The 26410-nt window shown below is 37.8% G+C and overlaps 1 protein-coding gene across 4 annotated transcripts in view; it reads right to left on the bottom strand.

The window, feature by feature from the left end:
* The window catches only part of LOC110025886 (fructose-1,6-bisphosphatase class 1), a 40001-nt gene extending 19548 nt beyond the window's left edge, over positions 1 to 20453 (bottom strand). Inside the window, exons 1-4 of one of the 4 annotated variants that reach the window (XM_020726569.1) lie at positions 19903 to 20451; positions 7045 to 7441; positions 6231 to 6520; positions 5655 to 5823 (exon numbers count right to left, since the gene is read on the bottom strand). In XM_020726569.1, the coding sequence (XP_020582228.1) occupies positions 5737 to 5823; positions 6231 to 6520; positions 7045 to 7441; positions 19903 to 20316 (1188 nt within the window). In that variant the 5' untranslated portion in view covers positions 20317 to 20451 and the 3' untranslated portion in view covers positions 5655 to 5736. Of the gene's footprint in view, positions 1 to 5654; positions 5824 to 5861; positions 6521 to 7044; positions 7442 to 19902 lie in introns of those variants that run through there. The other 3 variants (XM_020726571.1, XM_020726570.1, XM_020726568.1) reach the window with 3 other exon arrangements.
* Positions 20454 to 26410: the final 5957 nt, after the last annotated feature.

Here is a 26410-nt window from a genome sequence, read left to right as displayed (position 1 = left end):
AATTTCGCCGCTCCGGGCGTGCCGGTGCAGTCCGTTTTGTCATCCGGGGTCGCTCGGACGACGTCGTCGACAATCGGGTTAAAAACGCGTCAAAATTCAAATTTCACAAAATTTCGACCCGCGATCGATCGTTTCAAAAAGTTTACTCGAGCATTTGATAGGTAACAGTGCAAACGATGTGAATCGTGGCGATCGAACGTGTCGACTCTCCGAATTGCGAAGTTTTGTGCGCGCGGGAGTGCGAATTGTGCAAAAGGCCATCCTAAGGCTCAGAAAGGGTCCTATAGGGATCCCTTTTGGGTTTCCTCATGTTGGTTTCATCCTTCTAAGTGCTAGAAGTCGATACCACACACGCGAAACTCCAGAAGGGGACAAAAGTAGGTTGAATTTCTAGAACGAGGCGAGTCCCATTTCTAAGGTTCTAAGATAGTCGAAGGGAGATCCCTAAGGCTAGATCCTAAATCCTAAGAGGAAGACTAGACCTCACCAAAAATGAGGTCAACAGTTACTTCAAACACCCCTTCAAAATTCGTCCACGTTCATTGAATCTTCTATAAGGGAAGTTACTGATGCCAGATCCAGGCGCCTAGGTGTCAGGTCAACATTGACCACTTTACTTCTTTTGACTCTAACTTGCTCTATATTCGCTCCATTTGCTCCACTTGCTCCATTTAGATGCATACAACCAAAAAGATCAAAAATATGTTTCATTAAAGTGCAATATCATCAAAAATATGTATTAAATGTGCAAATAAAAGTAATATTTTCGGCATGTCAACTACCTACATTTGCACATTGGTCTGGAGATGATACATGGTGTTTCTCTTAAGGACTGTCCCTTGCAAACACATTTTTCCTATCTGATATATTCGATTTCGGCACTCCATGCAAACAAACCACTTCTGAGATAAACACTGATGCGACTAAGATCGCAGTGTAGGGATGTTCGTAAGGGAATGAAATGTGCATACTTAAGCGATCCACGACCATCATGATCACCGTGAACCCTTCTGACTGTGGCAATCCCTTGATAAAATCCATTGGCATGTCCTCCCAAACATTCACCAGTAATGCTACCTATTGGTGTCATGGTCAAGTACTTGCTCCGCTGACACATTACATTTGACCATTGTATCCTCCACGTCTCTGTGCATCCCCACCCAATAAAGCTCTATCGCTAGAAGACTGTAGGTATTTTGTACCACTGAGTGTCTTCCAATCACACTGCCATGAAACTCTCAGAATAATCTAGGAATATATTTCGACGCCTATGTTAGCACGAATCGCCTTAAGGGGCAGCTGCAACCCCCTCAATGCATGTCACGGATGACGGTTTGGATCTTATAATAACTCGGCCCTAACCTTCCTCAACTCTTCATCCCATTCGCTCTCCTATCTCAAGACTTCCCAATCTAGGACAAAGGGTATCGATAAGGTCGTCAGTTCGGGTTTCTCCACCTTTCTTGACAATGTGTCAGTTGTCTTGTTCTCCAATTTGGCCCGATACCGAAACTCAAAATCATAACCCAGTAGATTGGATAGCCATCTCCGATGCTCCTCAGTCATTCTTCGTTATTCCAGAAGATACTTTAAACTCCTCCAATCATCCTGACAAGAAAATATCATCCCAATAGGTAAGGCTGTCACTTCTGAATGACCAAGACAATTGTCATCAATTCCCACTCATATACTTACTTGAGCCACACTCTCGCAATAAGAACCTGGCTGAAGTAAGAAATCGGCCGATGGTCCTCCATGTACATTGCTCTCAACCGGTAACTTGACTCATCTGTTTCCACCATAAATAGTTTACTGAAATCTGAAAGTGCTACTATCAGGACGCTGGTCATGGCTCTCCTTAGATGCTCAAATTTCTGTGTTGCTACTTCTCCCCATTCAAATTATCTTTTTTCAACTGCTCCGTCAGCGGCCATGCTATCGCATCATATCCTCTCATGAACTTCCAATGGATCCTCTCAACTCCTTTGAACTCCTTGGCAAGAGCCAATCCAACATAACCTCGAACTTGGACCGATCCACTGCTACCCTCATTTTGATCACATGTCCTAGGTACTCCACCCGTAACTGTGCAAAAGAACATTTCTTCAAGTTGGCATACAACTTGTGCTCCCTCAGCGTCTTTAGGACTATCCTTAGGTTTGTCACATGCTTTATCTCTATACGGCTGTAGACCAGAATGTAATCAAAGAAGACCGGGATAATTTTACAGAGGTAAGGTTGAAAAAGCCCTATTCATGAGGGACTAAAAAGTGGTTGGGGCATTGGTGAGACCAAACGATATCACTAAAAACTTATAATGTCCTTCATGTGTCCTGAAAGCTTTCTTGTGCACATCTTATAGGATTCATCCTAATATTATGGTATCCCTACTTAAGATCAATTTTTGAGAAAATGAATGTCACATAAAGCTCAACCACTAACTCATCAATCATAAGATTAAGAAACCTATTCAACATCGTCTCCTTGTTCAGAGTCTGGTAGTCCATGCAGAATCTCCAGTTACTATTTTTTTCTTCACCAACAGGATTGGACTGGAAAAAGGGCTCACACTAGGCCTGATAACCTCCGCCTCAAGCATCTCTCCGATCAACTTCTCTATCTTATTCTTCGAAATCTAAAGATGCATGTATGGTCTGACACTAATAAAGAAAACACCCTCCTTTAATGTAATAGTGTGCTCATGCTCCCTCAGGGGTGGTAACTCGCTTGGCTGTTGGAAGACATTCATAAACTGCAGTAGGAGTTGTTGGACCCCTTCGGAAACCTATGCTAACTCTGAATCTCGAATCTCCTCAATGCTCTGCAACTCCATCAAGTAGCCTAGTTCTGCTCCTTATATCGACTTGACCATGGTTTTGAGTGACATCATAATTTTGCATAAACTAGCAACTCTCTCAGCATCACCTTTCTACCCTCCACTTGGAATCCCATCGTCAGGGACTTCCAATCCACCCTTATCTCTCCAAGTGATTGCAACCACTTCAACCCCAAAATCACATTTGTGTTGCCCAAATCTAAGGCAAGAAAATCCTCTACCACCTGTAGGTCATATTGTGTCAGAACCGACACCATGCAAATTCCTCGACTTTTCTATGCCTTCCCTGTCCCCACCATGACACCAAAATTCCTTGTAGTCTAGCCTCTCTACAACCTGATTTGAGATAAAGTTATGCGTGGCCCGGCTATTTTGCTACATCACAATCGGTTGTTCCCCGATCCACCACCACTTTTATGGTGTGATTTGAGATAAATCCCACCACTAAATTGAGGGACACCTCCGCTACACTCAAATGCAGATGCTTCTCCTCCACTATGTCCTCCTCCGATTCCACATTCTCTGTCTCTTCCTGAACTAAAAGAATTTGAAGGGCATATTTCTCGTCACAGCGGTAACATAATTCTTTTGCCCTTTTATCATGCACTTATATATTGGCAACGCGCTTAAAATTACCCCTGGGACGGATCCCAACATTCTTCTCCTTCGCCGCCTCTTTTTGAAATAATACTGTTTAGGTCCTCGATGACGTGGCTATCAAGGTGCTCTTATAGAATCCTCCGGTGTTGCCTCCTTTGCTAGTCTTTTTCATCTATTTTTTATCCTCCATCATCTGGACGAGCTTCATCATTTACTTTAATCCACGTCGTCTCAAGGGTCGGTTGGCTGCTCCTATGTCAAGCTTTAGGTTTTTCAAGAAGTTCGCTTTCAGTCCTGCTGCAGAAATACCCCTCAACCTCCCTAACAAGAGCTCGAATTTCTCCTGGTATTCTGTAATCGTCCCCTCATGACTCAGAGCTTAGAATTGCTCATGCAAGTCTCCTTTCTGAATGGCTCGGAAATGGTCCAACAAACAATCCTTAAACTCCTCCCATGAGTGCATCAGATATCTTCCCTCCATCCACTGAAACTACGCTAAAACCTTTCCCTCCAAGCATAATTTTGCTGCCATAAGCTTTTCTTCCCCAGCTAACCTATTGACTATAAATTATTGCTCCACCTGATACATTCACTCAAGTGCATCTTTCCCTTCGAAGATCGGCACCGCCAATTTTCTGAACTTTGCATCTCCACCCCAACTTCCTCTTCCTAAAATATTGTCCCCCATGTATCTTGGGTAGAAACTCCCTTCTCCGATCACAGGATTTGACTAATTCTCATTCTCACTTTATCCTTTCTCGGAGCACTGGGGTGCCAACCAACCTTCTCGGTTCTCCTCGCCCTATCCTTAGAACGTTGATGGGGCCTTGCATCGTCCTGGGTCGGCGGGCATTGGCATCATCATCCAGGACAATATGGGGGAGCTTCTATTGTCTCGAGGTATTCGGCTTCTGCATTGGGATAGTGCGCAAGTGGAAAAGTTGGCAATTTTGTCTCTCTTGGAGGTCGTGGAAGATTGGATGCTCGAAGGTAAAAGCATTATCATAGAAAGCGACAACTCAAATATTATTGACTACTTTCGAAGCACCAGGGATAGGCGGTCATGGCAGACTTTTCTCCACAACAATCCAAATTTTGATTTTTTATTTAGATTCAAACAAGTAATCTTCCAACTCACTTTCAAGAGCAATAATAAGGTTGCTCATACCTGTGCAAAGATGGTCATAGATAAAATCTTTGTTACCACACAGGTTAATGATCTTGATCCTCTTTTGTTTTTCTGCAAGGGGATAAGGCTCACATTGCAAATGCCCAAGAGGCTTAATTTTTGTACGCTTTTTGCAACTTTTTGCAATTATTAATGTAATATGCACTCTTCACGGTCATAGGCATAGCTAACTCCCGATTCTCTCCTTCCTCCATTGTGCTCTTCCGTGTCCCTTACACCATCCCTCTTTCAATTTTCGGCTCATCCCCTCCATCAGGAATCTACACACCCCCTTCTCTTGGAGTCCTAAGGGGACGCTCTTGATGGTAGATGATGTCTTTCCCATTCTCTTATCGTTCAATCTCCTTCAATTGACTTGGCCAAGGAATCCTTGATGAAACCTTGTATAAGGTTTGCAACTGGAGCAATCAGCATGGCCTTGAACTGCATCTCCATGAGCTTTTTTATCATCTCATGCATTTCTTCTATGTTCTCAAATTCATCCTCCATTCGACTTTCTAAAGAAGAAAACCTGTCCTCCAAGGTAGCAAACATTTCTTCCATTCCTGATCTGATTTGCCCTACCTCTCCTTCCAGTACATCCATTTCTTTGTTGTCATCCCTCCAAAATCTATGCTCTTATACCAATTTGATACGCTCCAGAGCCAAAATCAGCAAGCAAACAACGATAAAACAACAATAGATTGATCAAAAAAATTCAAACGAGAGCTGCTTTTACAAAATTCAAAGAATAACAAACAAGATACAATGATGATCTACTTTTCGATAGGAATATTATCTCTTCCATAGCACTCTACGTCGCCAGGAACATCACAAGAGGAATACATATATTTCAATTTCAAATGGACCGTTTACAGTGGAGAAGAATACATATATTTATACACACGCACAAAAATGGATACATACATCAATACATACATAGAGAGAGAGAGAGAGAGAGAGAGAGAGAGAGGAGCATTTCTTTTTTTGGCAAAAGAACAGCAGGGACATCATCAGACAATTTTATACCTTGGATTTATGAAAACTTACAGTTTAACTTCTTCACCCTTAGCAAGCTTAACAAAACTGTGGGTTGGGAATGAAGCTCATTAACGCTGAATTGATGGCTCTTCTAAGATGGCTCGATTGTGGAGAAAATGCCAGCGACTTGGAACCATTGATAACAAAATAAAACCAACTCCATCATTTTCCATGGCATCTGGCAGCATTGTAAAACTAATATTTCACAACTAAAGCTTGCAAAATTTGGCTTCACTATTTGCAAAAGTTTTTTCTAAAAAAAATAACACTTTGTTCAACTGGAAAAAAAAAATACAAGATATAGGATAAAGTAGATGAGTCAATCGACTGCTGAAATGATGAAGCAACTTTTAGATTCAAAAAAAATATCCAACAGAATTCATTGCATTGAAATTTAGCTTTAGCCCAAACCATGTGGAAAACTTCCGGCAATACACTTCCCTTCTTATATGGATCAAACTTATTCATTAATAATCAAACTTCGTATCCAGGATTAACTTTCTGCTGAATATTATCATAACTTTCTAGTTCATGCATGTCATCCAAACTCCCTAAGAATAGGGGAAGCCTTTGGTGCAACTCAACTGGTTGGATTGAAAGAATCCTTGTTTTGCCATCAGATCCCCTGCCTCCAGCATGCTCAACAAGAAAACTAAGAGGATTGGCCTCATAAACTAAGCGAAGATGGTCCCTTGGGTTCATTGCTATCCCTCCATATATAAGGGTCCGATGGAAATCAGCAACAAGTGAGCAAATGTACCGAGCAGAATACTTCTTAGGAAACTGCCCTTTACCTTGTCTAACAGTGTCAATGTATTGCCTTAACCCATTAGGCCAGTCAAAGTATCGTGCATCATTCACTGAATAAATTTGCCCTGATTTAAGAAAAAATGAACCAATATGATTACTTTTTTGGGACTAGTGTTCAGAAAATGCTGAAAGCGTCATTTAAATTTCTTTCCTGGAGAATATAATGCAGTTAACACCAAAATGGAGTTAAATTTAGAGCCTACAATTTGTATAACATTTAGTTTACAGGTCCAAGAAAAACAAAATGTGATTGTAGGAAATGCCACGAAATTGATGAACAATCTCAGAATATATTACAACTAAACATAAAATTAACAGCTCATGCATAATTTTTTTACAGAGATAAATGTTGACATGTCTATCAACAACTAGTAAACAGAATGCTCAATGCACCAAAAACATCAAAAGGTTACCCTGATGCGGAATTCACATGCAAGGATGAGTGAACATATTCAGGGTATATTACAAGTATATAGTAACAGAGAACATACAGCCTATACGTAACTTTTTTTTTCAATGATAATTGTTGATTAGTCAATCAAAAACTAATAAAGAAAGTGTTAAATGAGCATAAAAATTGAACTGTTACCCCGAGGTGGAATTCTCATGAAGGGATGTGTGAGAACAAAATCACCAGTTGAGCGATCCAAAGTGAAAGCATGAGTTCCCGATCCAAAACTAAAGCATAAAATGGTAGCAGATGAATATAAAGCATACCCAGCAGCAACAAGTCTATTCCCACTTTGGAGGGCATTAAGCTGTGCTTTCTCTTCAATAGGGAGGTGATCCAATTCTTCAAGCCTGTTGTAGATCCCAAATATTGTACCAGTTGGAATAGAAACATCAATATTACGAGAACCATCAAGAGGGTCAGCTACAACCACAAATGGTCCATCATCAGTAATCCAAACTGGAAGATCATCTTCCTCTGATGCTATGACAGCAACTTTTCCAGAGCTTTTAAGTGTGGATAGTATGATATCGTTCTGCATAAGAGAAAAATTGGGAGACAAGATTCCAGTATTAGTATAAAATATCAAGCCAAATAGTACAAACTCTGGACTCGATGGTTTCTACATAAGAATTAGAATATCATGCACAACATTGCAGTAGGCAATTATAAATGCAAGCCAAAAAAGGAAAAAAAGAAAAATATATATAAAGGTGGGATCCTACCATGGTTCCAGTCTTTTGAAACAACCATATGGGTTCATGAATTTAAGAACTTGATATGAATGCCCTTAAAGTATGTTTGCAACCTCTTATGGATCCCTTAGTCTTGACAACATATGTTTCTCCGTAACTTCTAAATTTTGGCCGCACATGGCTGATACAAAGAATAAATGACTAAATTTCCGCAATGTCAAATCTCAACCAAAAGAAGCTAAACAAGGTTTGCGGCAAAACAACCAAATTTCCGCTACGTCAAATCTCAATCAAGCAAAGCTAAGAGGTAGAGCCTTATTGAGATGGACAGATGTGAGGAAGAGCTGGTGGCATGTAATAAAACCAAGGAAGATTGACCGATTTTGTTAATCTAATTCACAAGGTATCAAGTAACCAACAGTTGGTTAAATGAACCCAAAATCCTGGGTACAAAAGTGATGAAAATTGTGGGTCAAACTATAGATTATTCCGTCCCTTTTATGCTCCTTGGCTGGAATTACCCTTGAAATGACTGCAGTTTGCTGCCTAGAAAGTAAAATTTAAGTTCAATACAGATTCCCAAAGTAAACCAGGTTACTAGAAACTTTCCCAGGTCTTCTTAACTTTTGTTCCTAGCAAACATCAAGAGAAAAGAGAGGGTCCCGCTGCTGTCCTTCCCTGCTATAGCCAGCAGAAACAGAAAAGGGAGAGATCTAAATTATTAGATTTTTGAACTTTTAGAAATTACAGTTTATTGCATCACAGAGTCATATTTATAACATAAAAAATGTCATAATCCGGCCTAATAGGTTAGAATTAACCAAATTAGAAACTGTGGTCAAACGATAATAACCTTTTTGTTAAATTATACAATAAATTATCATAACTTCCAATAACAAGAAAGAGCGACTAAAAATCATAAGTATATTAAATTGTAACCAAATATAAATAAAATAATATCATAGTCCGAAAGAAAAACAATATTGCAATCCAACCAAAAAAAACATAACATCAATCTGAAATAAACAATACTGAAAACTAAAACCATAACCAACAACCTACTACCTAGTATTAGTAATCCTTTTGTAAACAAAATCTCTCTTGTTAGTCATGTCAACCTAATTTTAATCTGAAAGAAACAATTAATTTAAACAATAAGTTTACCACTACTTGCAGAGTTATTACAATCTTAATATGCATTAGTTTAATATACAAATGCTATGCATGAATGTCCAAAAAAAACGTGATTCATTAATTAATCAAATTATAAGCTTCATTTATATTAACCATTAATGTTTCAACTTAAGCATTTATATTTTTAACCTTTTTAAGAAGTTGTATCGGGATTACCAGTAAATTCAAAAGTATTCTCAAAAAGTTATAACCATAGGTTTTCTCAAAAATTCGTACTTTAGGTACTCTCAAAAGTTTATGACAGTATGTACCCTCAAAATTTTGCACTTGAACATACACCTTCATTATTTTCGTTTCCTTTTACGTGCAAGGGTGCAATAGCGTCCCCGACTAATATCATAAGGAGTACATCTTAATTGACTTAGTCCTTTACATTTCATCTTTATTTTTTAATCTTTATCTATTTAATGTCCTTGAACAACTATTTACCTTTCTCGTTTAATTAAACTTACTATTAACATTTCATAGTTGAACATATATTTTAAATTCATAAATTAAAATAAATAAACCCTAACTCACCTTAAACTTACTTTGGTACTCCTTAACTGGCACACGGCTCTCTCAACTCAAGGATTGGTCTTGCTCATCTCTGCTTGAAGCCACTTTTAAAAATGAAGAAAAGTTAAACTCAATATTATATAGATATATAGAGTTAAAAGGGAATTAATATCCATAAACACAACAATCAGCCTCTTACAGATTAGATTAACAATATATTATCATGAGTCGTGAATCAAATCTATAAGGCACTACAATAAGCATTCTAAACTCTTAAAGCCCTTAGACTGAATATTGTGCAAGCTCAAGAAGTCCAAATTGCGCCTAAATTGAACATCCACGAAAGACATTCAAAGCACATTTTTGTATGCTGTCACCAATTCCTCAATATCAACAGGGCACCTGCCACCAAATTTTCATATCACTAAAGTTGTTGTCTTCTAATTACAAGTATTGCAATGGTACACTCGAGCTCTAGAATTAATTTTGCAATATAATAATCCATCTATTCATCTCTAATATTCTCCCACAAATTTGTGCCTTTTTATTTGAGAACCTATCTTGCAACCAAGAAGCTAACTCTTTTACGCATATTCAAATCACATTGCTGCTCTAAAGAAAATAAAGTTGAAGCAACACTACCCATAGTTGCAACCTAAAACACATAAAATTCACCAGCAACATTCGTCTTCATAATAAACATATCATCATTGAAAGTCTTAAAAGGTTTATCTCTAAGAAATTTATTCCCAAAAACAATAAGTAGACTCATCCCATACCAAATTCACTCTAATATCTAACATACAGCGAATTTCAACCATTGTCCAAGTCTCACCATCATGCACCCTCAATTTCATCATACCAACAACAGTCTTGTAAGCAGTGCCATTTTCAATAAGAATAAGCCTAGAAGTGAAAAACATCTCATAAAAGCACATGTGATGTGAACAAGTCAAGGATCCATTGTTTTATACATTTATCTTCACCAATCATCAAAAGAAGATCATCCATGTCAAAATCAAACCAAACTACACCAACACTTGCATCTACTAACTTATCCTACCTATGCTTGTGTCCCCGTATTGCTTTCTCTACAAAGCATGACAACTTTTCTTAATGCCTTTTCTTCTTGCAGTAAAAATAAGAGAAATCCTTAAATCTACTATAATACATATATCTTCCATGATTAAAAATTTATCATCTCTTCAAAGATCTGTCACTAACCGGTAATCTCTCTATTGCCTTTTCATCTATTGCACCTTAAAGTTTAAAAGTAGCACCTTCTGAAATAAGCTCCAAGTTGCATGTATCTCCACCATATAACATAGTGTCACTTAAATGCCTGTAAGAGGGATGCAAATAGCACGAAAACAACTAAATTTGATCATCATTAACAATAACATCAATATTTCTAACATCTCAAATTATGGAATTAAGCTTTTTGAGATGTGATATAATGGGAGCATCTTTCTGCATCTGAAGTAAATACAACGTCAACTTTAAAATGAGTTCGTTCGAGAGACTTTTAAACATGTAAAAGTATTCTATTGAAATGCAAAGCTTCAACGATTGCATCCTCCGAGGCCTCTAACATGACCTTATATAACAAAAATAGTTGAATAGTGGAGAGAGCATTTTTTAGGCATCTATCTCGTCTTCTTCACTCGTGATCTCCAGCATATGCACACTCCATAAGCGCATTCACATATTCCTATTGGACTGTAATAGCATGCATCTTAGTTCTACAATGCCCAAAAATATTTGAGCCATTAAACTTCTTGATATCAAACTACATTACTCTTATGCTCCTCATAACTTCTGCTCTCATATCAATTGTTAAAAGAACGGGCCCGTAAAATTTCTATATAATAAAAGTGCTAACTCACAAGTACGATAAAGAACAAATTATAAGACATAAACAGTAACGTAATTTGCAATAAATAACTTACCTTAGGTACACTCTTCTAAAATCCAATCAACCAAAATAAAGATTGTAAATAAAGATTGTGCCTCCTCATAATCATCAACTGCTTTGAAACCTTAATAGCTAACTTTACCATCCAAATCATCCGCAGAAATAGGGTAACCACCTTATAATCTTCTAAAAAACAAGAACACCGGCCAAAAGGCACTTACCAAAAAGAGAGAAGCCAAGAGCCTCAAATATCATAGTATTAGATGTAGCTCAAAGGAGTTGAATCATATGCCTCATCAAGAGATGCCATAGTATTGTGTTTATGGCTAATAACAAAACTCTATGGGGTCCGACAAAAATTAGTAAGACTTTATTTCATTAAGGAGCTACATATGTGTCAGAACTTTTACCTCAATGGTGTCTATTAAAATTTAATTTTCAAACTCAAAATCATATTGAGAACAAACTGATGATTTGAGGGATAAGGAAATTTTAAGCTAAATATTCTCCAAAAATATTATATGTTCCATAAATTAGCAACACTCTCCTAATTGAACATGCAAATGTGATCCTATGGTTGTAACTTTTTCATATAGGATTTTTCCAATAAGATGCAAGACCTACTTCGCAAAGGGGCATATTAGTCATTTCACACAAAAAGGAGAATCTATACAAAATAAGGGACTACAACAATATAAAACTTACCGACCCACATCAATGCACCACATTATTGCAAAATGTATATTTAGCACAGGTGTACCATCAATCAAACTATTATATCATTAGGCATACCATCAAATATATAAAAGAGGGACCAAACTCTTACAGCCAAAAGTAATTTATCCCTGATTAAAATGATCAAGTAATCTTAAATGAAAGACTGAATTATAAACTTTAAATAGTTAGCCCAAGCTACTTTTACTTAATGCTAACAATAACGTTAACAAACAATATCCCTTTCATTTATCAAACTTTCATTATAATGTTACAACTCAACATTCATGAAAGAAACAATAAGAAGACTTGGTTGACTTATAACAAATATGAACTTTATAGTATCTAAGTCGAATGAAAGAAATCTAAATTAACTCTCATAAAAAAAAATATTAATAGATGGAAACAGAACCTTATGTTCTTCATAATGAATTTAATTCAAGAAAGAAAAGTGTGCTCTACACATTCAATAAGCCTACAATAACATGTGACAATGCAATTATTAAAGTGAAACCAAGTAATTTTGTTCTTATTTTGCAATTGCTTACAATGTAGATTAGGTGGTGGGCTGCATCCTAGCAGTAAAATAGAAGTACTGATATGGTTCTAGGGCTCCTAGAAGGTGTTTAGAAAGCGGTTTTAGCGGGAAGGTGGTTGTGGGATAGCAATCGAAGGGGAACATGGGAGGTTAAGGATATTTGGATGGGTTAGAAAGCAAAATATGTTGTTGGACAACAGATTCGGTATCTATCAGGGACTGTCCCGGCTGAAAATAGCAAGGCGGACGACAAATTGATGCAATATGAAGGTCAAGGGGGTTCACCACTTGTTCTTGCACAAGCCAAAGGCGCACTACTAGCAAGAAGAAGATGGTACAATACTCCATAGAGTAGAAACAAATATTACAATCCGCAAAATACTCAAAAAAAAAAGTCTCCCAAAACTAGAAAAGCAAGCATATAAATAGTCTTCTGATAAAAATCCCCTAATTAAAAAAAAGAAAATAGGAAATAACTTAAAAAAAAGAAAGAGAAAAGAAAAAACAGGCAAAAGCAGCGGTTGCCCCTCTACCTCGATCGCGACTCCCTACTATCACAAAGAAATGCGGGATTCCGCATTTTGTGAAGCCCAACTCTCGTGTCTCACGAGACCGTGGAAATTCTGTCCCGGGAAGGTTAGCTCCCGCATCATTCTCACGAGCTAGAAGAAGCTTCTTCCTCCTCTCCCAAAAGACCTTTATCCTACTGTCGGTTGCCATTTCCCACTAGAAACCTAAAGGGATTTCCAAAATTGTAGTTCATCACTCCTATCTGGTCATCAGTTTGGGACAATATTATTGAGCTAAACTGAAATTTAACCTTCCAAAAATAACTTAAAAGTTTCTCATCTCTAACATTTTGGACCGCCCTTAGCACTAGCAACTCGGAAGATAGATTGTATGTACGAAAATCTTAAAATGCTCTTATCTGGGGTCACCTTGTGGTTGGCATAAGCTCTTTAAACTCATGATTTTCTTAGACAACTAATGTCAGTTAACCTAAACTCTAAACGTCTGCAAAATGATAGCTTGTGGCACCACATCCTCAAACTTTGTATGAATGCTCATATCTTAGACTAACTACCTTCTAGGAAAACTAATGTTAGTCATACTAAGGTATCTCTCATGAGCTCAACTTGAATCACTAACATCTCTTCCTCATCAGGTAAAAATAGATACTCCTTATCATCTTCACTTTCTTCAAAATCTTATATGTCACTATCTATATATTTTCACTACTCCTTACTCAGTGAAAGAAATCATCCTCCTATTTGTGCAATCTGATGCAATGTGTTAAAAATCATGACACTTAAAATATTTTTTGGTTGGGACAAATTTGGGAGTACTAGATGTCTCCACTTTTCTCCACTTTAAAATAACTTTTCTCAGCCAAGATTAGCTTAGATGCTCCACTGGGTATACTCTTGTCGTCTAATCCACGGGTTAAATTCTACCTAAAGTGTGGCAGTCATCTAATGACATTGTTTTTTCTCCACCTTCAAAACTAGTGTTTACAGATCTAGTAAGGGCCAATATGATTGCAGCTACACCACATTATTAATAGATAACCTCAGTCCTCCGAGATACATCACTATTAATGTGCTCTTCTGGTTCCACCAACTTATATTTCAACATAAGTTGATTAAATTCAGCTATGTACTCCAACAAAGAATCTCTCTAATATAGGTGATTGAACTTTATGAACACATCTTGTCAGCAATATGGGGGAAGGTATTTGCTCTGCATCTCCCTTTTCATCCTAAGCAAAAAAATAATTTTATTTTTCCCTCATATTGGCATACGTGCTTCAAATTTTCTCATCATAAAGATGTATTTTTTTAACTTGATAGCGGCTAGCTTTCCAGAAGGAACATCTCCGTATTCAAAGACCAATTCCACTGATCGGAGCCACTTGATTAAATCATTCAGATCTATGCGAACATCAAAATTGATAAATTCAACATTTCTCCAAAATTCTTGCTTCTCTATTTTATTTCAAATCTTTGAGTATTAGTTCTTCATCGCTAGAAATTATCTGGCCAAAGGGATTCACTTTCACCTTTTGATCTAGCGAGTCATCCTTGTAATAATGAGTGATATTACCGGATTGTATCCTCTCAAATGCGACAAGCCTTTATTGCAGTTGTAGAATTTCTCATTACAAACCCTCCATATTGATCTCTTGGACACCTTGTTAAGGGTTCTTCTTGACAGCACCACATCTCATTTTTTCAATCGCTATATTGACTAAAATAAAATAATAATTTTAGATGAGGGCTTTGGGTAGTAGGTGCCGGAGTGAAATGTTAAATGAGGTTCGAAGATAGTTTTTGAAAATTTTAGATCTAAGTCTAAAGATTCTAATAGGAATTAATGATATCATTCTAGGACTCCTAAAAAATATTTCTAAAGCAATTTTAGCGGAGATAGCAAGGAAATGGTAATATGGGAGGTCGACGAAATTTGAAAGGGTTAGGAGACAAAATCTACACTTGTCCCAGCGGAAAACAACGTGGCGGGTGACAATTTTGTGTGGTACAGAGGACGTGGTTGTTCACCACCAGTTCATGCACAAGCTACAGAGACAACACTTGCAAAGGAAAGAGAACACAATACTCCTTAGGATAAAAATAAAGATTATAATATCCAAAATACTAAAAAAAATCTCCCAAACATAAAAAAGAAGCATATAAATAGTCTCCACAAAGAAAATACTCTTATAGAAAAAAAAGAGAAAAGAGAATAAAAAACAAGCATATAAAAAGTCTCAGTACGACATCAACAAATTTTCATCATCCGACGCTATCTTAAGACATGACGTGTCTCTCGAGATAATCTTTTGAGCAATAAATATTGAAGCTTCAATTAAAAGTCAACTAGAACAGTGATTTCAACAAGTTTATGGTCAAACTGAACGACTCGGCGAGACAGACCAAATGGTACTAAAATTGGTCAAATTAGAACCAAATAAAGCACCGATCAAGATATTAAAGAGCGTTTGGAAGTTTTCCAGACACATTTGAAAGGTTAAAGGGATGTCAAATCTAGCAAGTTTATAGTCAAATCGAGCATCTCGATAAGACGAATCCAACGAGCCCAAGATCGTTCAATTCTGACATCATTAAAATAATCAAATGTTCATCAAATGATGGTTGATCAAAGAAAGCACTTCGAGTCGTCCAATTAAAACGGTTCAAAATCCTGCATTAATTCCACCCATAACTCTATAAATAGAGTCTTACATCTCTCATGAGAGCGATGAGAGCTTGTGGATTGAGGATGAGCTTGAAGTTTTAAGAAGGAGATTAAGTCCAGCATCACTCCCATCGCCGTCGACCACCACCGACCGTCGTCAATCACCTCCGACCACAGCCAACCGCCACCATCAACAATCACTCATCGACCGTTGTTCATTTCTTGCAACAAGTTTATATGCAGATCAACGTTGTAATTCAGAGGACATTTAAATAATTTCCCGCATGTGGGACAAAGGATCTCTGTAATCATTAACTTATAATGAATTTTTACAACCGAGTCAGATCCAGTGATTTTTCCTCTTTCTGAATTTTCCATTAAAAATTTTTTGTGTCACTACTAATTATCTTTTCTCTTCTGATGTGTGTTGACTTTTCGTACCACGCTAAGTCAATAATACATCACTCTACTGTCGCGAATTTTCTAGCATGCATCAGTTTGACGCCATCTGTGGTAATAAAACATTCTCATCACTAGATTACTTGCGAGACTTACTGCATGGCCACCAGGCGCAACACACGCAACAGCAAAGTATCTTGCTCCAACACCCATCATTCTAGAAGAAAGTACGGAGCTAAAGGCGTCAGGCCTTTACATCCCCTCACTCTAGAAAGCGCCATCCCACTGACGAAGGTGCCTCGGGGAAAGTACGGAGCTAAAGGCGTCAGGCCTTTACCTCCCCTCACTCTAGAAAGCATCATCCCACTGACGAAGGTGCCTCGAGTCCTTCTATAGAGGACGAAGTACGTAGCAACCGGAGATTCTACAACTCCCATGCAGAGAGTGATAAGCGCAACCCAATGGAGCTTACTTACCACCAGTTCGGAATTCAACAGAAAATACCTCACTAATTGGGTTCTGTCCCAATGATGAAATAATTTCCCTGCCCAGACGGGATGCTGATCTCCTTGACGTTACAATTTCCAGTCATCTATCTCATGCAGCTCACCTGGCACCGCTCCGCCTTACTATCACTTCTGCTGATATCATCCGTGATGAGTTACGACACATGGTTCGGGAAGAGTTCTTCTGGATTAAAGGGATCATTTTTCTGCTCGATCGTTTGACTCACCATTGATGCAGGAGATGATTCACTCTTACGTCGATCCTATCATCATATCGAAGCTCAAATTTGTGCAAATGAGACCATCGATCCACACAAGGAACAATTTGAGGGATTGGGGGGCAAGCGCAAGAATAACGTCGGAAATATCGAACAAATTTCACAATGAAAAAATTTTGGACCGCAGCCGAAGTGAGTCTCGACCAGAAAAAAATACATGCCACTTAACACGTGACGTGTGAACATCCTAATGACCATCAATGATGAAAAGGTCATCAAATAGCCAAGACCGTTAAAAATCTGGATGATAGAGATCAGTCTCAATATTATCATTGCCACAAAGCAAAAAGACATTCAACATAAAAATATTTTCAATTAAAAGAAGAAATTGAATGTCTGATATACCAAGGTCACTTGAATTGCTACTTACAAGATCGAGGTAGTGGGAACCAGAAGAAAATCGTCAGGATATTAAATGAGAAGTAAATTCCAAATTATCACATTTGAGTAAAAGACTGGCATATAAACTCTTAATTTTATTATAGAGAGTTATTCATGTTACTTTAAAAAATTATCATTTTGTAAAATTTTCTTATTCTTTCACGAATTTTTTTTTTTTTTTTTTTTTTTGTGGAAAGTCCCTTAGAGGGTCAGCGGCATATGAGGTTTCCATCCTTACCCCTGTTAAGAATCGATAGCAAGATACGATACCCGTGAAAATCGAGTCCAAGAGGCAAAATTGATGGGAATATATCATGCCCCCAGAAGTTAAGCCCAAGAGACAAAACTCGATCAGAAAAAAACAGTACACTTAGAAGTCGAGCTCAGGAGGCAAGACTCGATGAGAATATATCATGCCTCTGTAAGTCAAGCCCAAGCAGGAATACTCGACGAAAAGATACAATACCCGTGGAAGTCGAGCCCAAGAAGCAAGACTCAATGGGAAGTTACCATGCTTTGGAAGTCGAGCCCAATAGGCAAGACTCGATGAAAAAAATGATACCCTTAAAAGTCGAGCCCAAGAGGCAAGATTCGATGGGAAATTATCATGTCTTTGAAATACGAGCCCAAAAGGTAAGTCTGGATGGGAAGCTAGTAGTGGACAGGGTCCTAACCAGAAAGGCTCCAAGAGAACAATGACCTCCACTCAAAAACTTTAGAAGGCCACAATTCTCAGAAGCCACATGTACATTAAAGACCTTAGAAGGCTACAAGCCTTAGAAGGCACAGTTACACCAAAGACTCAAAAAAAACAATCCTCATGAGACAGATAAATTAAATACTTCAAAAGGTTGTATACCTCAGAAGATATCAATTCACTTCAAGGTCCTATAAAGCATAAGCCTAAGAAGGCACAAACCTCACAAGATACACGCCCAAAATAATACAAATCTCAGAAGGCAAGAGATTGAAAAGATACGTGATTCTTTTTATAAAGTGTGCATGCTAACTTTAATTACAGAATTCCGCACGATTGAGAAGCTACAACAATCTCAAAAGCAACGTCGAAGACATGCAAAAAAAGCACTATCATCATCTATAAATGCCACATCAGATGATTAAAAAGGTCATATAAACCAATAACAACTGGTACAAATGCTACAAGACGTAGGCTCTTCTTTAAATGGTGGTAGATCGTCTCTTCAAAATTTTGGTACTTTTGCTGATCCTTAAGACGATATTCTTCATACATCACCGCGAAAGAAGCACAGAAATCTGCCCCAAAAAGTGTGATGGGACACTCCATTTCTTCATCTCCACTAGAATGCACACCAACAACAAGCAAGAATATCCTGAGTCACCTACTGGCCAAGGACGGATATAACTTTCTTCATCAGTAGCACGAAAGAATATCTCGTTGATCGTCTGCTACGCAGGATGAGGACTTTATTCTTCTAGACAGCTACACAAAAGAAGATCATGTTGATCATCTGCTATGCAAAATGGGGACAACTTTTTTGTACACCGCATCAAGAAAGAAAAATCTCATTGATCGTTTGCTACATAAGACGGGGACGACTTTCTTCTACACCGCAACACTAAAGAAGATCTTATTGATCGTCTGCTACGCAAGACGTGGATCACTATCTTCAGCACCACAACACGAAAAAGATATTGTTAATTGCTTGTTAGGCAGAATGGGGATGACTTTCCCTCTACGTCGCAACATGAAAGATGATCTAGCGGGATCCGAAACCACGCGAATGCAGAAGGGGTAAAACAGAAGTTGAATCTCGTGAACTTATAGTCGAGTCGAGCATCTCGAGAAGACAAATCCAAAGAGCCCAACTTCGCTTAATTCTAACATCGTTAAGGCACTCAAATGTCCATCAATTACGGTCTAATCGAAGAAAGCTCTCTGAATAGTTCCATCAAAACGGTTCATATTTCTGCATTAATTGCACCTAAAACTTTATAAATATATCCCTACCCTTCTCATTATGGGGAAGAGAGTTTGAACCTTGAGCAAGAGCTTGAAGTTTTAAGAATGAGCTTAAGTTCGGCATCTTTCCTACCGCCGTCGACCACCGTCGACCAGCGTCCACCACCGTCGACCATCGTCCATCACCGCCGACCACCGTCAACCACCATCAACCGCCACCGACTACCGCCAACCACCACTCATCAGCTGTCGCCCATCAGCATCGGTTGCCGCTTGTTCATTATAATAAGTTTATTCGCTCATCGACGTTGTAATTCGGAGGACTTTGTAATCATTTCCCGTCTAAGAAACAGAGTCGTTGTGATCATCAATTCATAGTGAACTTTTACAACTGGGTCAGACACCGTGATTTTTTTTTTATTTCGGATTTTCCATCTAAAAACTTCTGGTGTCACTACTACTTGTCATCTCTCTTCTGAATGTGAGTTGAATCATCGTACCACGTTAAAACGATAATATATAACTCCATAGCCGTGAATTTTCTAGCACACATCAAGTCTCCTCATAGAAAATACCCTCATTAGAAAATAAAAATTAGAAAAGAAAATTAAAAAAAAAGAAAATTAAAAAAGTCAGTGCACAATTCAACTTGTGAAAGTTTTATACTAAAAAAATAAACAAATGAAATAGTATCAAGAGTCAATCGAAATGTCAAATTAAGAAAAATAAAACAGCAACTACCGAGACTAGATCGAGGGGTTTGGGAGTGTCCCTGCCAGAAGATGACAACCCAACTTCTCCATGGACCGGCCTTCTGCCGACTTCGCTGCTGAAGGGAGAAGCAACCAACGCTGCAATTCGTTTGCAGGCGTACTCAAGATGGACGATCAAGATGGCCAAATCGTCACCGACGTCGGCCCCTGCCTTCCCCAAATACTCCATCATGGTATATGAGCGTTTTTCATCAAGAAAAGCCATCTCAGACCTTACCGCCTTCAGGCGCGGCGATATGGGTTTCACTGTCGGAAGACGAGAGCTGGCAGTTGCTCCAATGATGGTGGTGCAGAAGCTTGAGCGAAACGGAACGGAGATATTGCACAGAGAAGGCGGTAAATTCAGAGTTGTGCTGGGGTTTGCAACAAGGAAGATATGCATTGCACACGCCTCTTGAGCGAGGAAGGCAAGGTAACCGTACGGGATATCGGAGGATTAGCGAAATGTCACACCTATAGCCAATTAGATGGAGCCATTATTGCATGATGCAAAGCCGCGCGCCCTCGAATAACAGCCCTCCAATAACAGCCACTCTCAGCTCTACATGTGCCCTCCCCACCTAATAATTAGATCAATTAGATGTGTGCGCCCACATGCACCGGCCAATTAGAAAATGTCACTTGGAATCCGGCCCCACTATTATCGTAAAATATGTAAATTTCTTATTTTTTAACTCTTGTGGCCCGACTCAAAACCCTTCTTTTTTTGGAAAATGTAAAACAGAAAATACATTTCCAGGGTTTTCCCCCTCTTTATTTTCGCACTATAAGGTTTGGAGCTGCCAAAATGGATTGCTCTCTCGACGAAGACAACGACAACAAATTTCAGATCTAAGTGAGTTTAGCGTCGCTCAAAATATTTTTTTTTTATCTTAAAGACATTGTTGCGGTTTAGGCTCTAGGGTTTGTGCGAGTTTTATTTTTTGATTTAATGGATACTTTTAGCATTTATTTGGGTTTATCGGATGTTTAATTAGTTGATTTAATAATTACTTTAGATGTTTATCGGAGGGATACTTCTGGCATTTGTCTCATTACTTGTGTTTAACAGTTGTTTCACTAGGTTTATCGGAGTGTTACTTTAGTGGTTTTCAGTTTATTCGAAGTTGTTGTCGTTGCAACTGTTTATGTTATGCTGGCATTTAGTCCGAGGTAATGGTTTTAAGTGTTACCGCGGTATTATCTTGGTAGTATTCTCGTGTTATTTTTGTTAATGAGTGGTGTTGGTGTTATTGTGGGGCTATTGTGGTATTATTATGGTTTTATTGTTGTGTCATTGTACTGTTAAAGACAATTTTATTGCTGCTTTTTTGTGGTTTTATTGTTGTGTGATTATGGTGTTATTGTCATTGTTGTTTTTATAGACATACTTGTTTTACTATAGTGTTCGTATTTTGAAAATTTATTTCTCTTTAGAGCATTGCATTTTGATAACTTAAATCATTGCATGCAGGAAATGAGTAACAAGGGTGAACAAGCGAACTACGTTTTTTTGAACCATTGATTCAAATTTGTGGGCAATGAGGTAGAGTTATTTAATGACTCATTGAGGGCTTGGTTAGAATCATGAAGAAGCTGAAAATTGCAATATCTGTAATATTCATTTTAGTGTAAGGGAGAGTTTCTTGATTGCTCAGAAGAAATGAGATAGTGTTATTTAGTGATTCAGCTAATCTTGAAAGATAAGCAGTCGAAAAATCATTCGTATCAATGATCAAAGGTTGATTAAGAGGAAGTTTCAGGCTGTTCGCACATCTAAAGTTGAGTAGTTATAAAATCTGGTGTCAATGGCGACGATGTGATTTGTATCGGGTAAGTCGTAATGGGTTTGCTAAATTGTGGAAACAGAATAAAATGTAATTGTAAGTTATGATGTTATGGATTTCTAAAGTCTCATGTGAATGGTGTTTCGTCAGGTGAACCAGTTGGAACACCAGTTCACCTGACCGAACACCATTCATATGAGACTTAAGAAGTCCAAAACATCATAACTTGCAATAACATTTTAGTTTATTTCCACAATTTAGCAAACCCATTACCCTGAATTACCTAATACAAATCACATCATCGACGTTGGCATCAGATTATATAACTCCGTCAACATTAGATGTTCGAACAGCCTGAAACTTCCTCTTAATCAACCTTTGATCATTGATGTGAATGATTTTTCGACTGTTTATCTTTCAAGATTATCTGAATCACTAAATAACTCAATCTCATTGCCTGCGAGCAATCAAGAAACTTTCCCTTCCACTAAAATGAATATTACATATGTTGCAATTTTCAGCTTCTCTTCCAGCTTCTTCACTGATTCTAACCAAGCCCTCAATTAGTCGTTAAATAACTCTAATCTCATTGCCCACAAATTTAACCAATGGAGTTGGAGCTGAATCTATAAACCAACAGACCGACCTCCTCTTTGCTGCATACTACTGATGTTTATTCGACTGTCATAGATGTATTAAACGGTGGTTATTATTGTATGTTTCGTTATGTTTATTCGACCGTCTGTAATATCTTGATATTATTAGTGAATTATTTGAGTATTATTGCTCTATGTTTCGTTATGTAGTATTATTGTTTTATTGCGGAGTGATTGGAGTGTTATTAACATTTCTGTTTATTAATATCACAGTGATGTATTATTATGATTGTATTATGATATTATTCAGGTCTTATTGTGATGACATTGATGTTATTAGCTCCGCGGTATTTTTGTAGTGCACTGCGGTGTTATCGTGGTTTTATTATTGCGTTATTATGTTTTTATTAAGTCGAGTATTAGTATGTTTGTATTGTGATAACATCTGAGTGTTCCTTGAAATTAAAAAATGCTTTTATCACGTGAGACCCGGCTTTACTCTCGCACAAGCGCTCCGAATAAATTGAATGAAAACAGAATACGAAACGCCTATCAAAAAATAACTCCGGAGGAAAACCGACAGGCGCACCACCTCTTTTGTCATTCGCCATCTGTTTAGGGTTTCGAGTCTCCGTTTGTCGTTCGAAGTACATTCGTCAGTTCACCGCTAGAGTAGCTTATCAAGATAGAAGTCGAGCCTTCTGAGATGGAAGCCCAAGAAAACCCGATGATAGTGGAAGATGAAGAGCCGTTGAGAATGGAAACCAAAGATGAGCAGTCGAGAATGGAGTCCGATGAACAAAAGAAGAAAAAGCCAATGTCCGTGAAAAGAAGGTTATTGAAGAGGATTCCTCCAAGTAATATTTTATTTTCTTGGTCATTTTTTCTTTGAAAAGATTGATTATCAACAGTTCTTTTAAATCAACAGTTCTTTTAAATAACATGCAGTCCTTTAATTAAAATGCATTTCTCCTATACAAAACTTGATTAATACAGAATAATAAAGGCAAAATAAAACCGTAATAATTCCATAATACTAGATAAACAGTTAATATCGTAATATAACCGAAATATAATCGTAATAATACCATAATAGTACAAAAATTATACCATCGAAATATAACATTAATAATATTGTAATCTAATTGTAATAATACCGTAATAATATCGTAGTACTACGTGAATAATACCACCAAAATATAACCATAATAATACTATTATAATACCATAATAATACAACCACACCTGAATAACACCTTAATAATGACATTGAAATGTCATTGAAATAATACCTGATATTTGTTTCATTGTATTATTTTTGTAGGTTTATGAACCCAAGATCAATGAGCTGTAGATGTCAGTCATCTGTAGTGAGAGATGTGTTGGATAAGGTTAGGCATTCAATATCTGAGGACATGAGAAATGAGATTATAGCAATGAATGTTAAGCAGTTCTTAGAGCTCCCTCCTTATCCTCAAGAGAATGTCTTGACAATACAAATTTTGCAATGTTGGCAACACGATAAAATAGTTTTCAAACCTAGAGGGAAAGATAAGACTGTTGCCCAATGAAGTTGCCCTACTAATTGGCATGGCAAATAGAGGTGCAGTGCCAAAGTGGAGTAAATGTCCACCTTGTGGCGTGGACGCCCAACAGATGAAGAATAATCTATTGGACTTCGCAAGAGGGGGGTCTGGGGGTCTTCTACCCCTTTCCTTTTGCTAAATTGTTTATAAAATTTTTGTTATCAAATCTATTTTTTCCCTCCAGTAATTTTAGTGTACCCGAAGGACTTAACAACTTTGGAGAGAACATTCAGAATTTTCCCTCATTTAATTCGCCGCTTCGCTCTGTGATTTCCTTATAGAGCAAATTAATTCAATGGCCATCAAATTATTGCGGAACCATCCTATTGGATACATAAATGATTTTCTTTATTTGATTATGGTCAGTATATTGTATAAGCTGAATATCGTTACTGTTTATTAATTATCTTTTATGTTGAATATTTAGTATCTTTTATGCAGCTCTGGTTTTCTGGTTTTTTAAGCATAAATCTGTGGTAACTCCTGCCGATGTTGAGGCCAGGCTCAGAATGTTGAGATGACCAACAACTGTTAGCTTGAACTCCTCACAGATAGATGTAACCTTTAAGAGGCTAACCACTGAACAGGTCAGTCATTTACACTGTTGTTAAATAATTTATTTCTGTAATAATGATTAAGGTATTTTTATCCTGAAACAATTTGCAGGTCAATGATAAATTTTGGGATCTGAAAGAGGAGGAACTCAATTTGCTGGCCAATCTAGATGAGGGGCTACCCAGTCCAGCGCCAGCCAAAACTGTCAGCCTGAAGTTAGAGCAGAACCTCTTGTACCATTTGATATAGGGCCAGTGGTCTCAGGGGAGACTGCCCCGGAACCAATTTACAATGAACAAGAAACTTGAAGCAATAATTGATCTGATTAAAGAAAAAGATAAATGGTTCAAGGAGTTCCAAGGGACTCTTAATACAAAAACTGTTGGAGTATCAGGTCTGCAAGACCAAATGTTTATACTGTAGAATAAAATTGATAAAGATGAAGCTGATACAGGCATATTATTAGAGGAAGAATATGCCAGCCCCCCTTCCCTCCTGTTGTAATCCCACATGCTGATGAGGAATATGCTCAGCCTCCCTCCCCTCCTGTTGTAATCCCGCATGCTGATGAGGAATCTTCCCAGCCCCCCTCCCCTCCTGTTGGAATCTCACATGCTGATGAGGAATCTGCCCAGCCCCCATCCCCTCCTGTTGGAACCCCGCATGTTGATGAGGAATCTGCCCAGCCTTTCTCCCCCCTCCCCCCTATCAAACATCTCTTGTCAAAGAAGGAACTGCTGAGGAAAGGGGTTTACAGGAAGAAGTCCCAACTATTGGAACCACCCAAGTCACATAGTCGATTTCCAGCTTATTGCATAGGGTTAAGGGCCGATGCAGTCGTGGGAAAAAGGTTGTGAGCTCCCCTTTCACTACTTTTGAATATAAATGAAGAAAAACAACAAAGGATGTTGATGAACAACCCCAGCTTGATGAACCAATGATTGATGAAGAGATTACCGCATCCCTAGAACAAACAAATGTACAAATTTCAGATATTGTAGAGCAACTACTTGATACTGCTGCCGCAACTACTTGATACTGCTGCCACTTGATACTGCTGCCACCTCAGAACAATCAATTTTTGATAAATCATCAACCTCATAACAGCCCAATATAAATATTTTGTCATCAACAACTCAAATAGCCTTGATGATAGCGGTATTTCTACCTCCATTACATGCACGGTTACCAACTACAGTGGACGTACCTGAATCAGCGATATTTCTAACCTACTTCGTAATAGTTTCTTACATGTTTAGTACATTAGATATTTCAACAGCTTTGTTTATGTGTATTCCTCAATGACGGAGTTGCACATTGATTTTCCTATGTGAGCACTGATATGTGAGGAAATGCAAACAGTAATTGATCAGTGCTTATCACAATACCCTGTAAAGTGAGTAAATCTTCAACCTATCATTGCATTACAAGTTTATTAAAGTGAAGTGATACAGATATTATGCGTACCCTTTAGGAATGACTTTATTGTCAACCTTAAAGACATATTCATATATTAGGGTATGATGGATGATGTACTGTGCAATGGATGGATTGACAATGATCAGATGGATGCATTAGCCCGCATTCTTCATAGGAGGAGGACTCAAAGTCCAACCTCGTTCCAGCGATACCTATACGTCTCATATTTAACTATGTATAGAAATAAAATAATGGATGTCATAAGAATTTTTTATAGTCAATGAAGATATTAAAAGTGTGTCAATTCATGCAGGGATATCAGAAAATGCAGGGTGGTGACAACTTATTGTTTTTGGGCCACATCACGAAGGAAGTGATGAAAAATGCTGAGATCATCTTGTTTCCCATTGTGAAAAACCAGCATTGGGTTTTGCTGATTGTTTATTTGAAATATAAGAAATGGAGAATATATGATTCATTACCCAAAAAAAATGCATAAGACAGTATGCAAACGTGTTGTAAGTTTATGTCACATAATATATCAATCCCATTTT

Source organism: Phalaenopsis equestris, unplaced genomic scaffold, assembly GCF_001263595.1.
Source record: "Phalaenopsis equestris unplaced genomic scaffold, ASM126359v1 Scaffold000339, whole genome shotgun sequence".
NCBI lineage: Eukaryota > Viridiplantae > Streptophyta > Magnoliopsida > Asparagales > Orchidaceae > Phalaenopsis > Phalaenopsis equestris.
The sequence above is the reverse complement of the archived record's forward strand: the minus strand, read 5'-3'. Positions and strand labels throughout refer to the sequence as shown.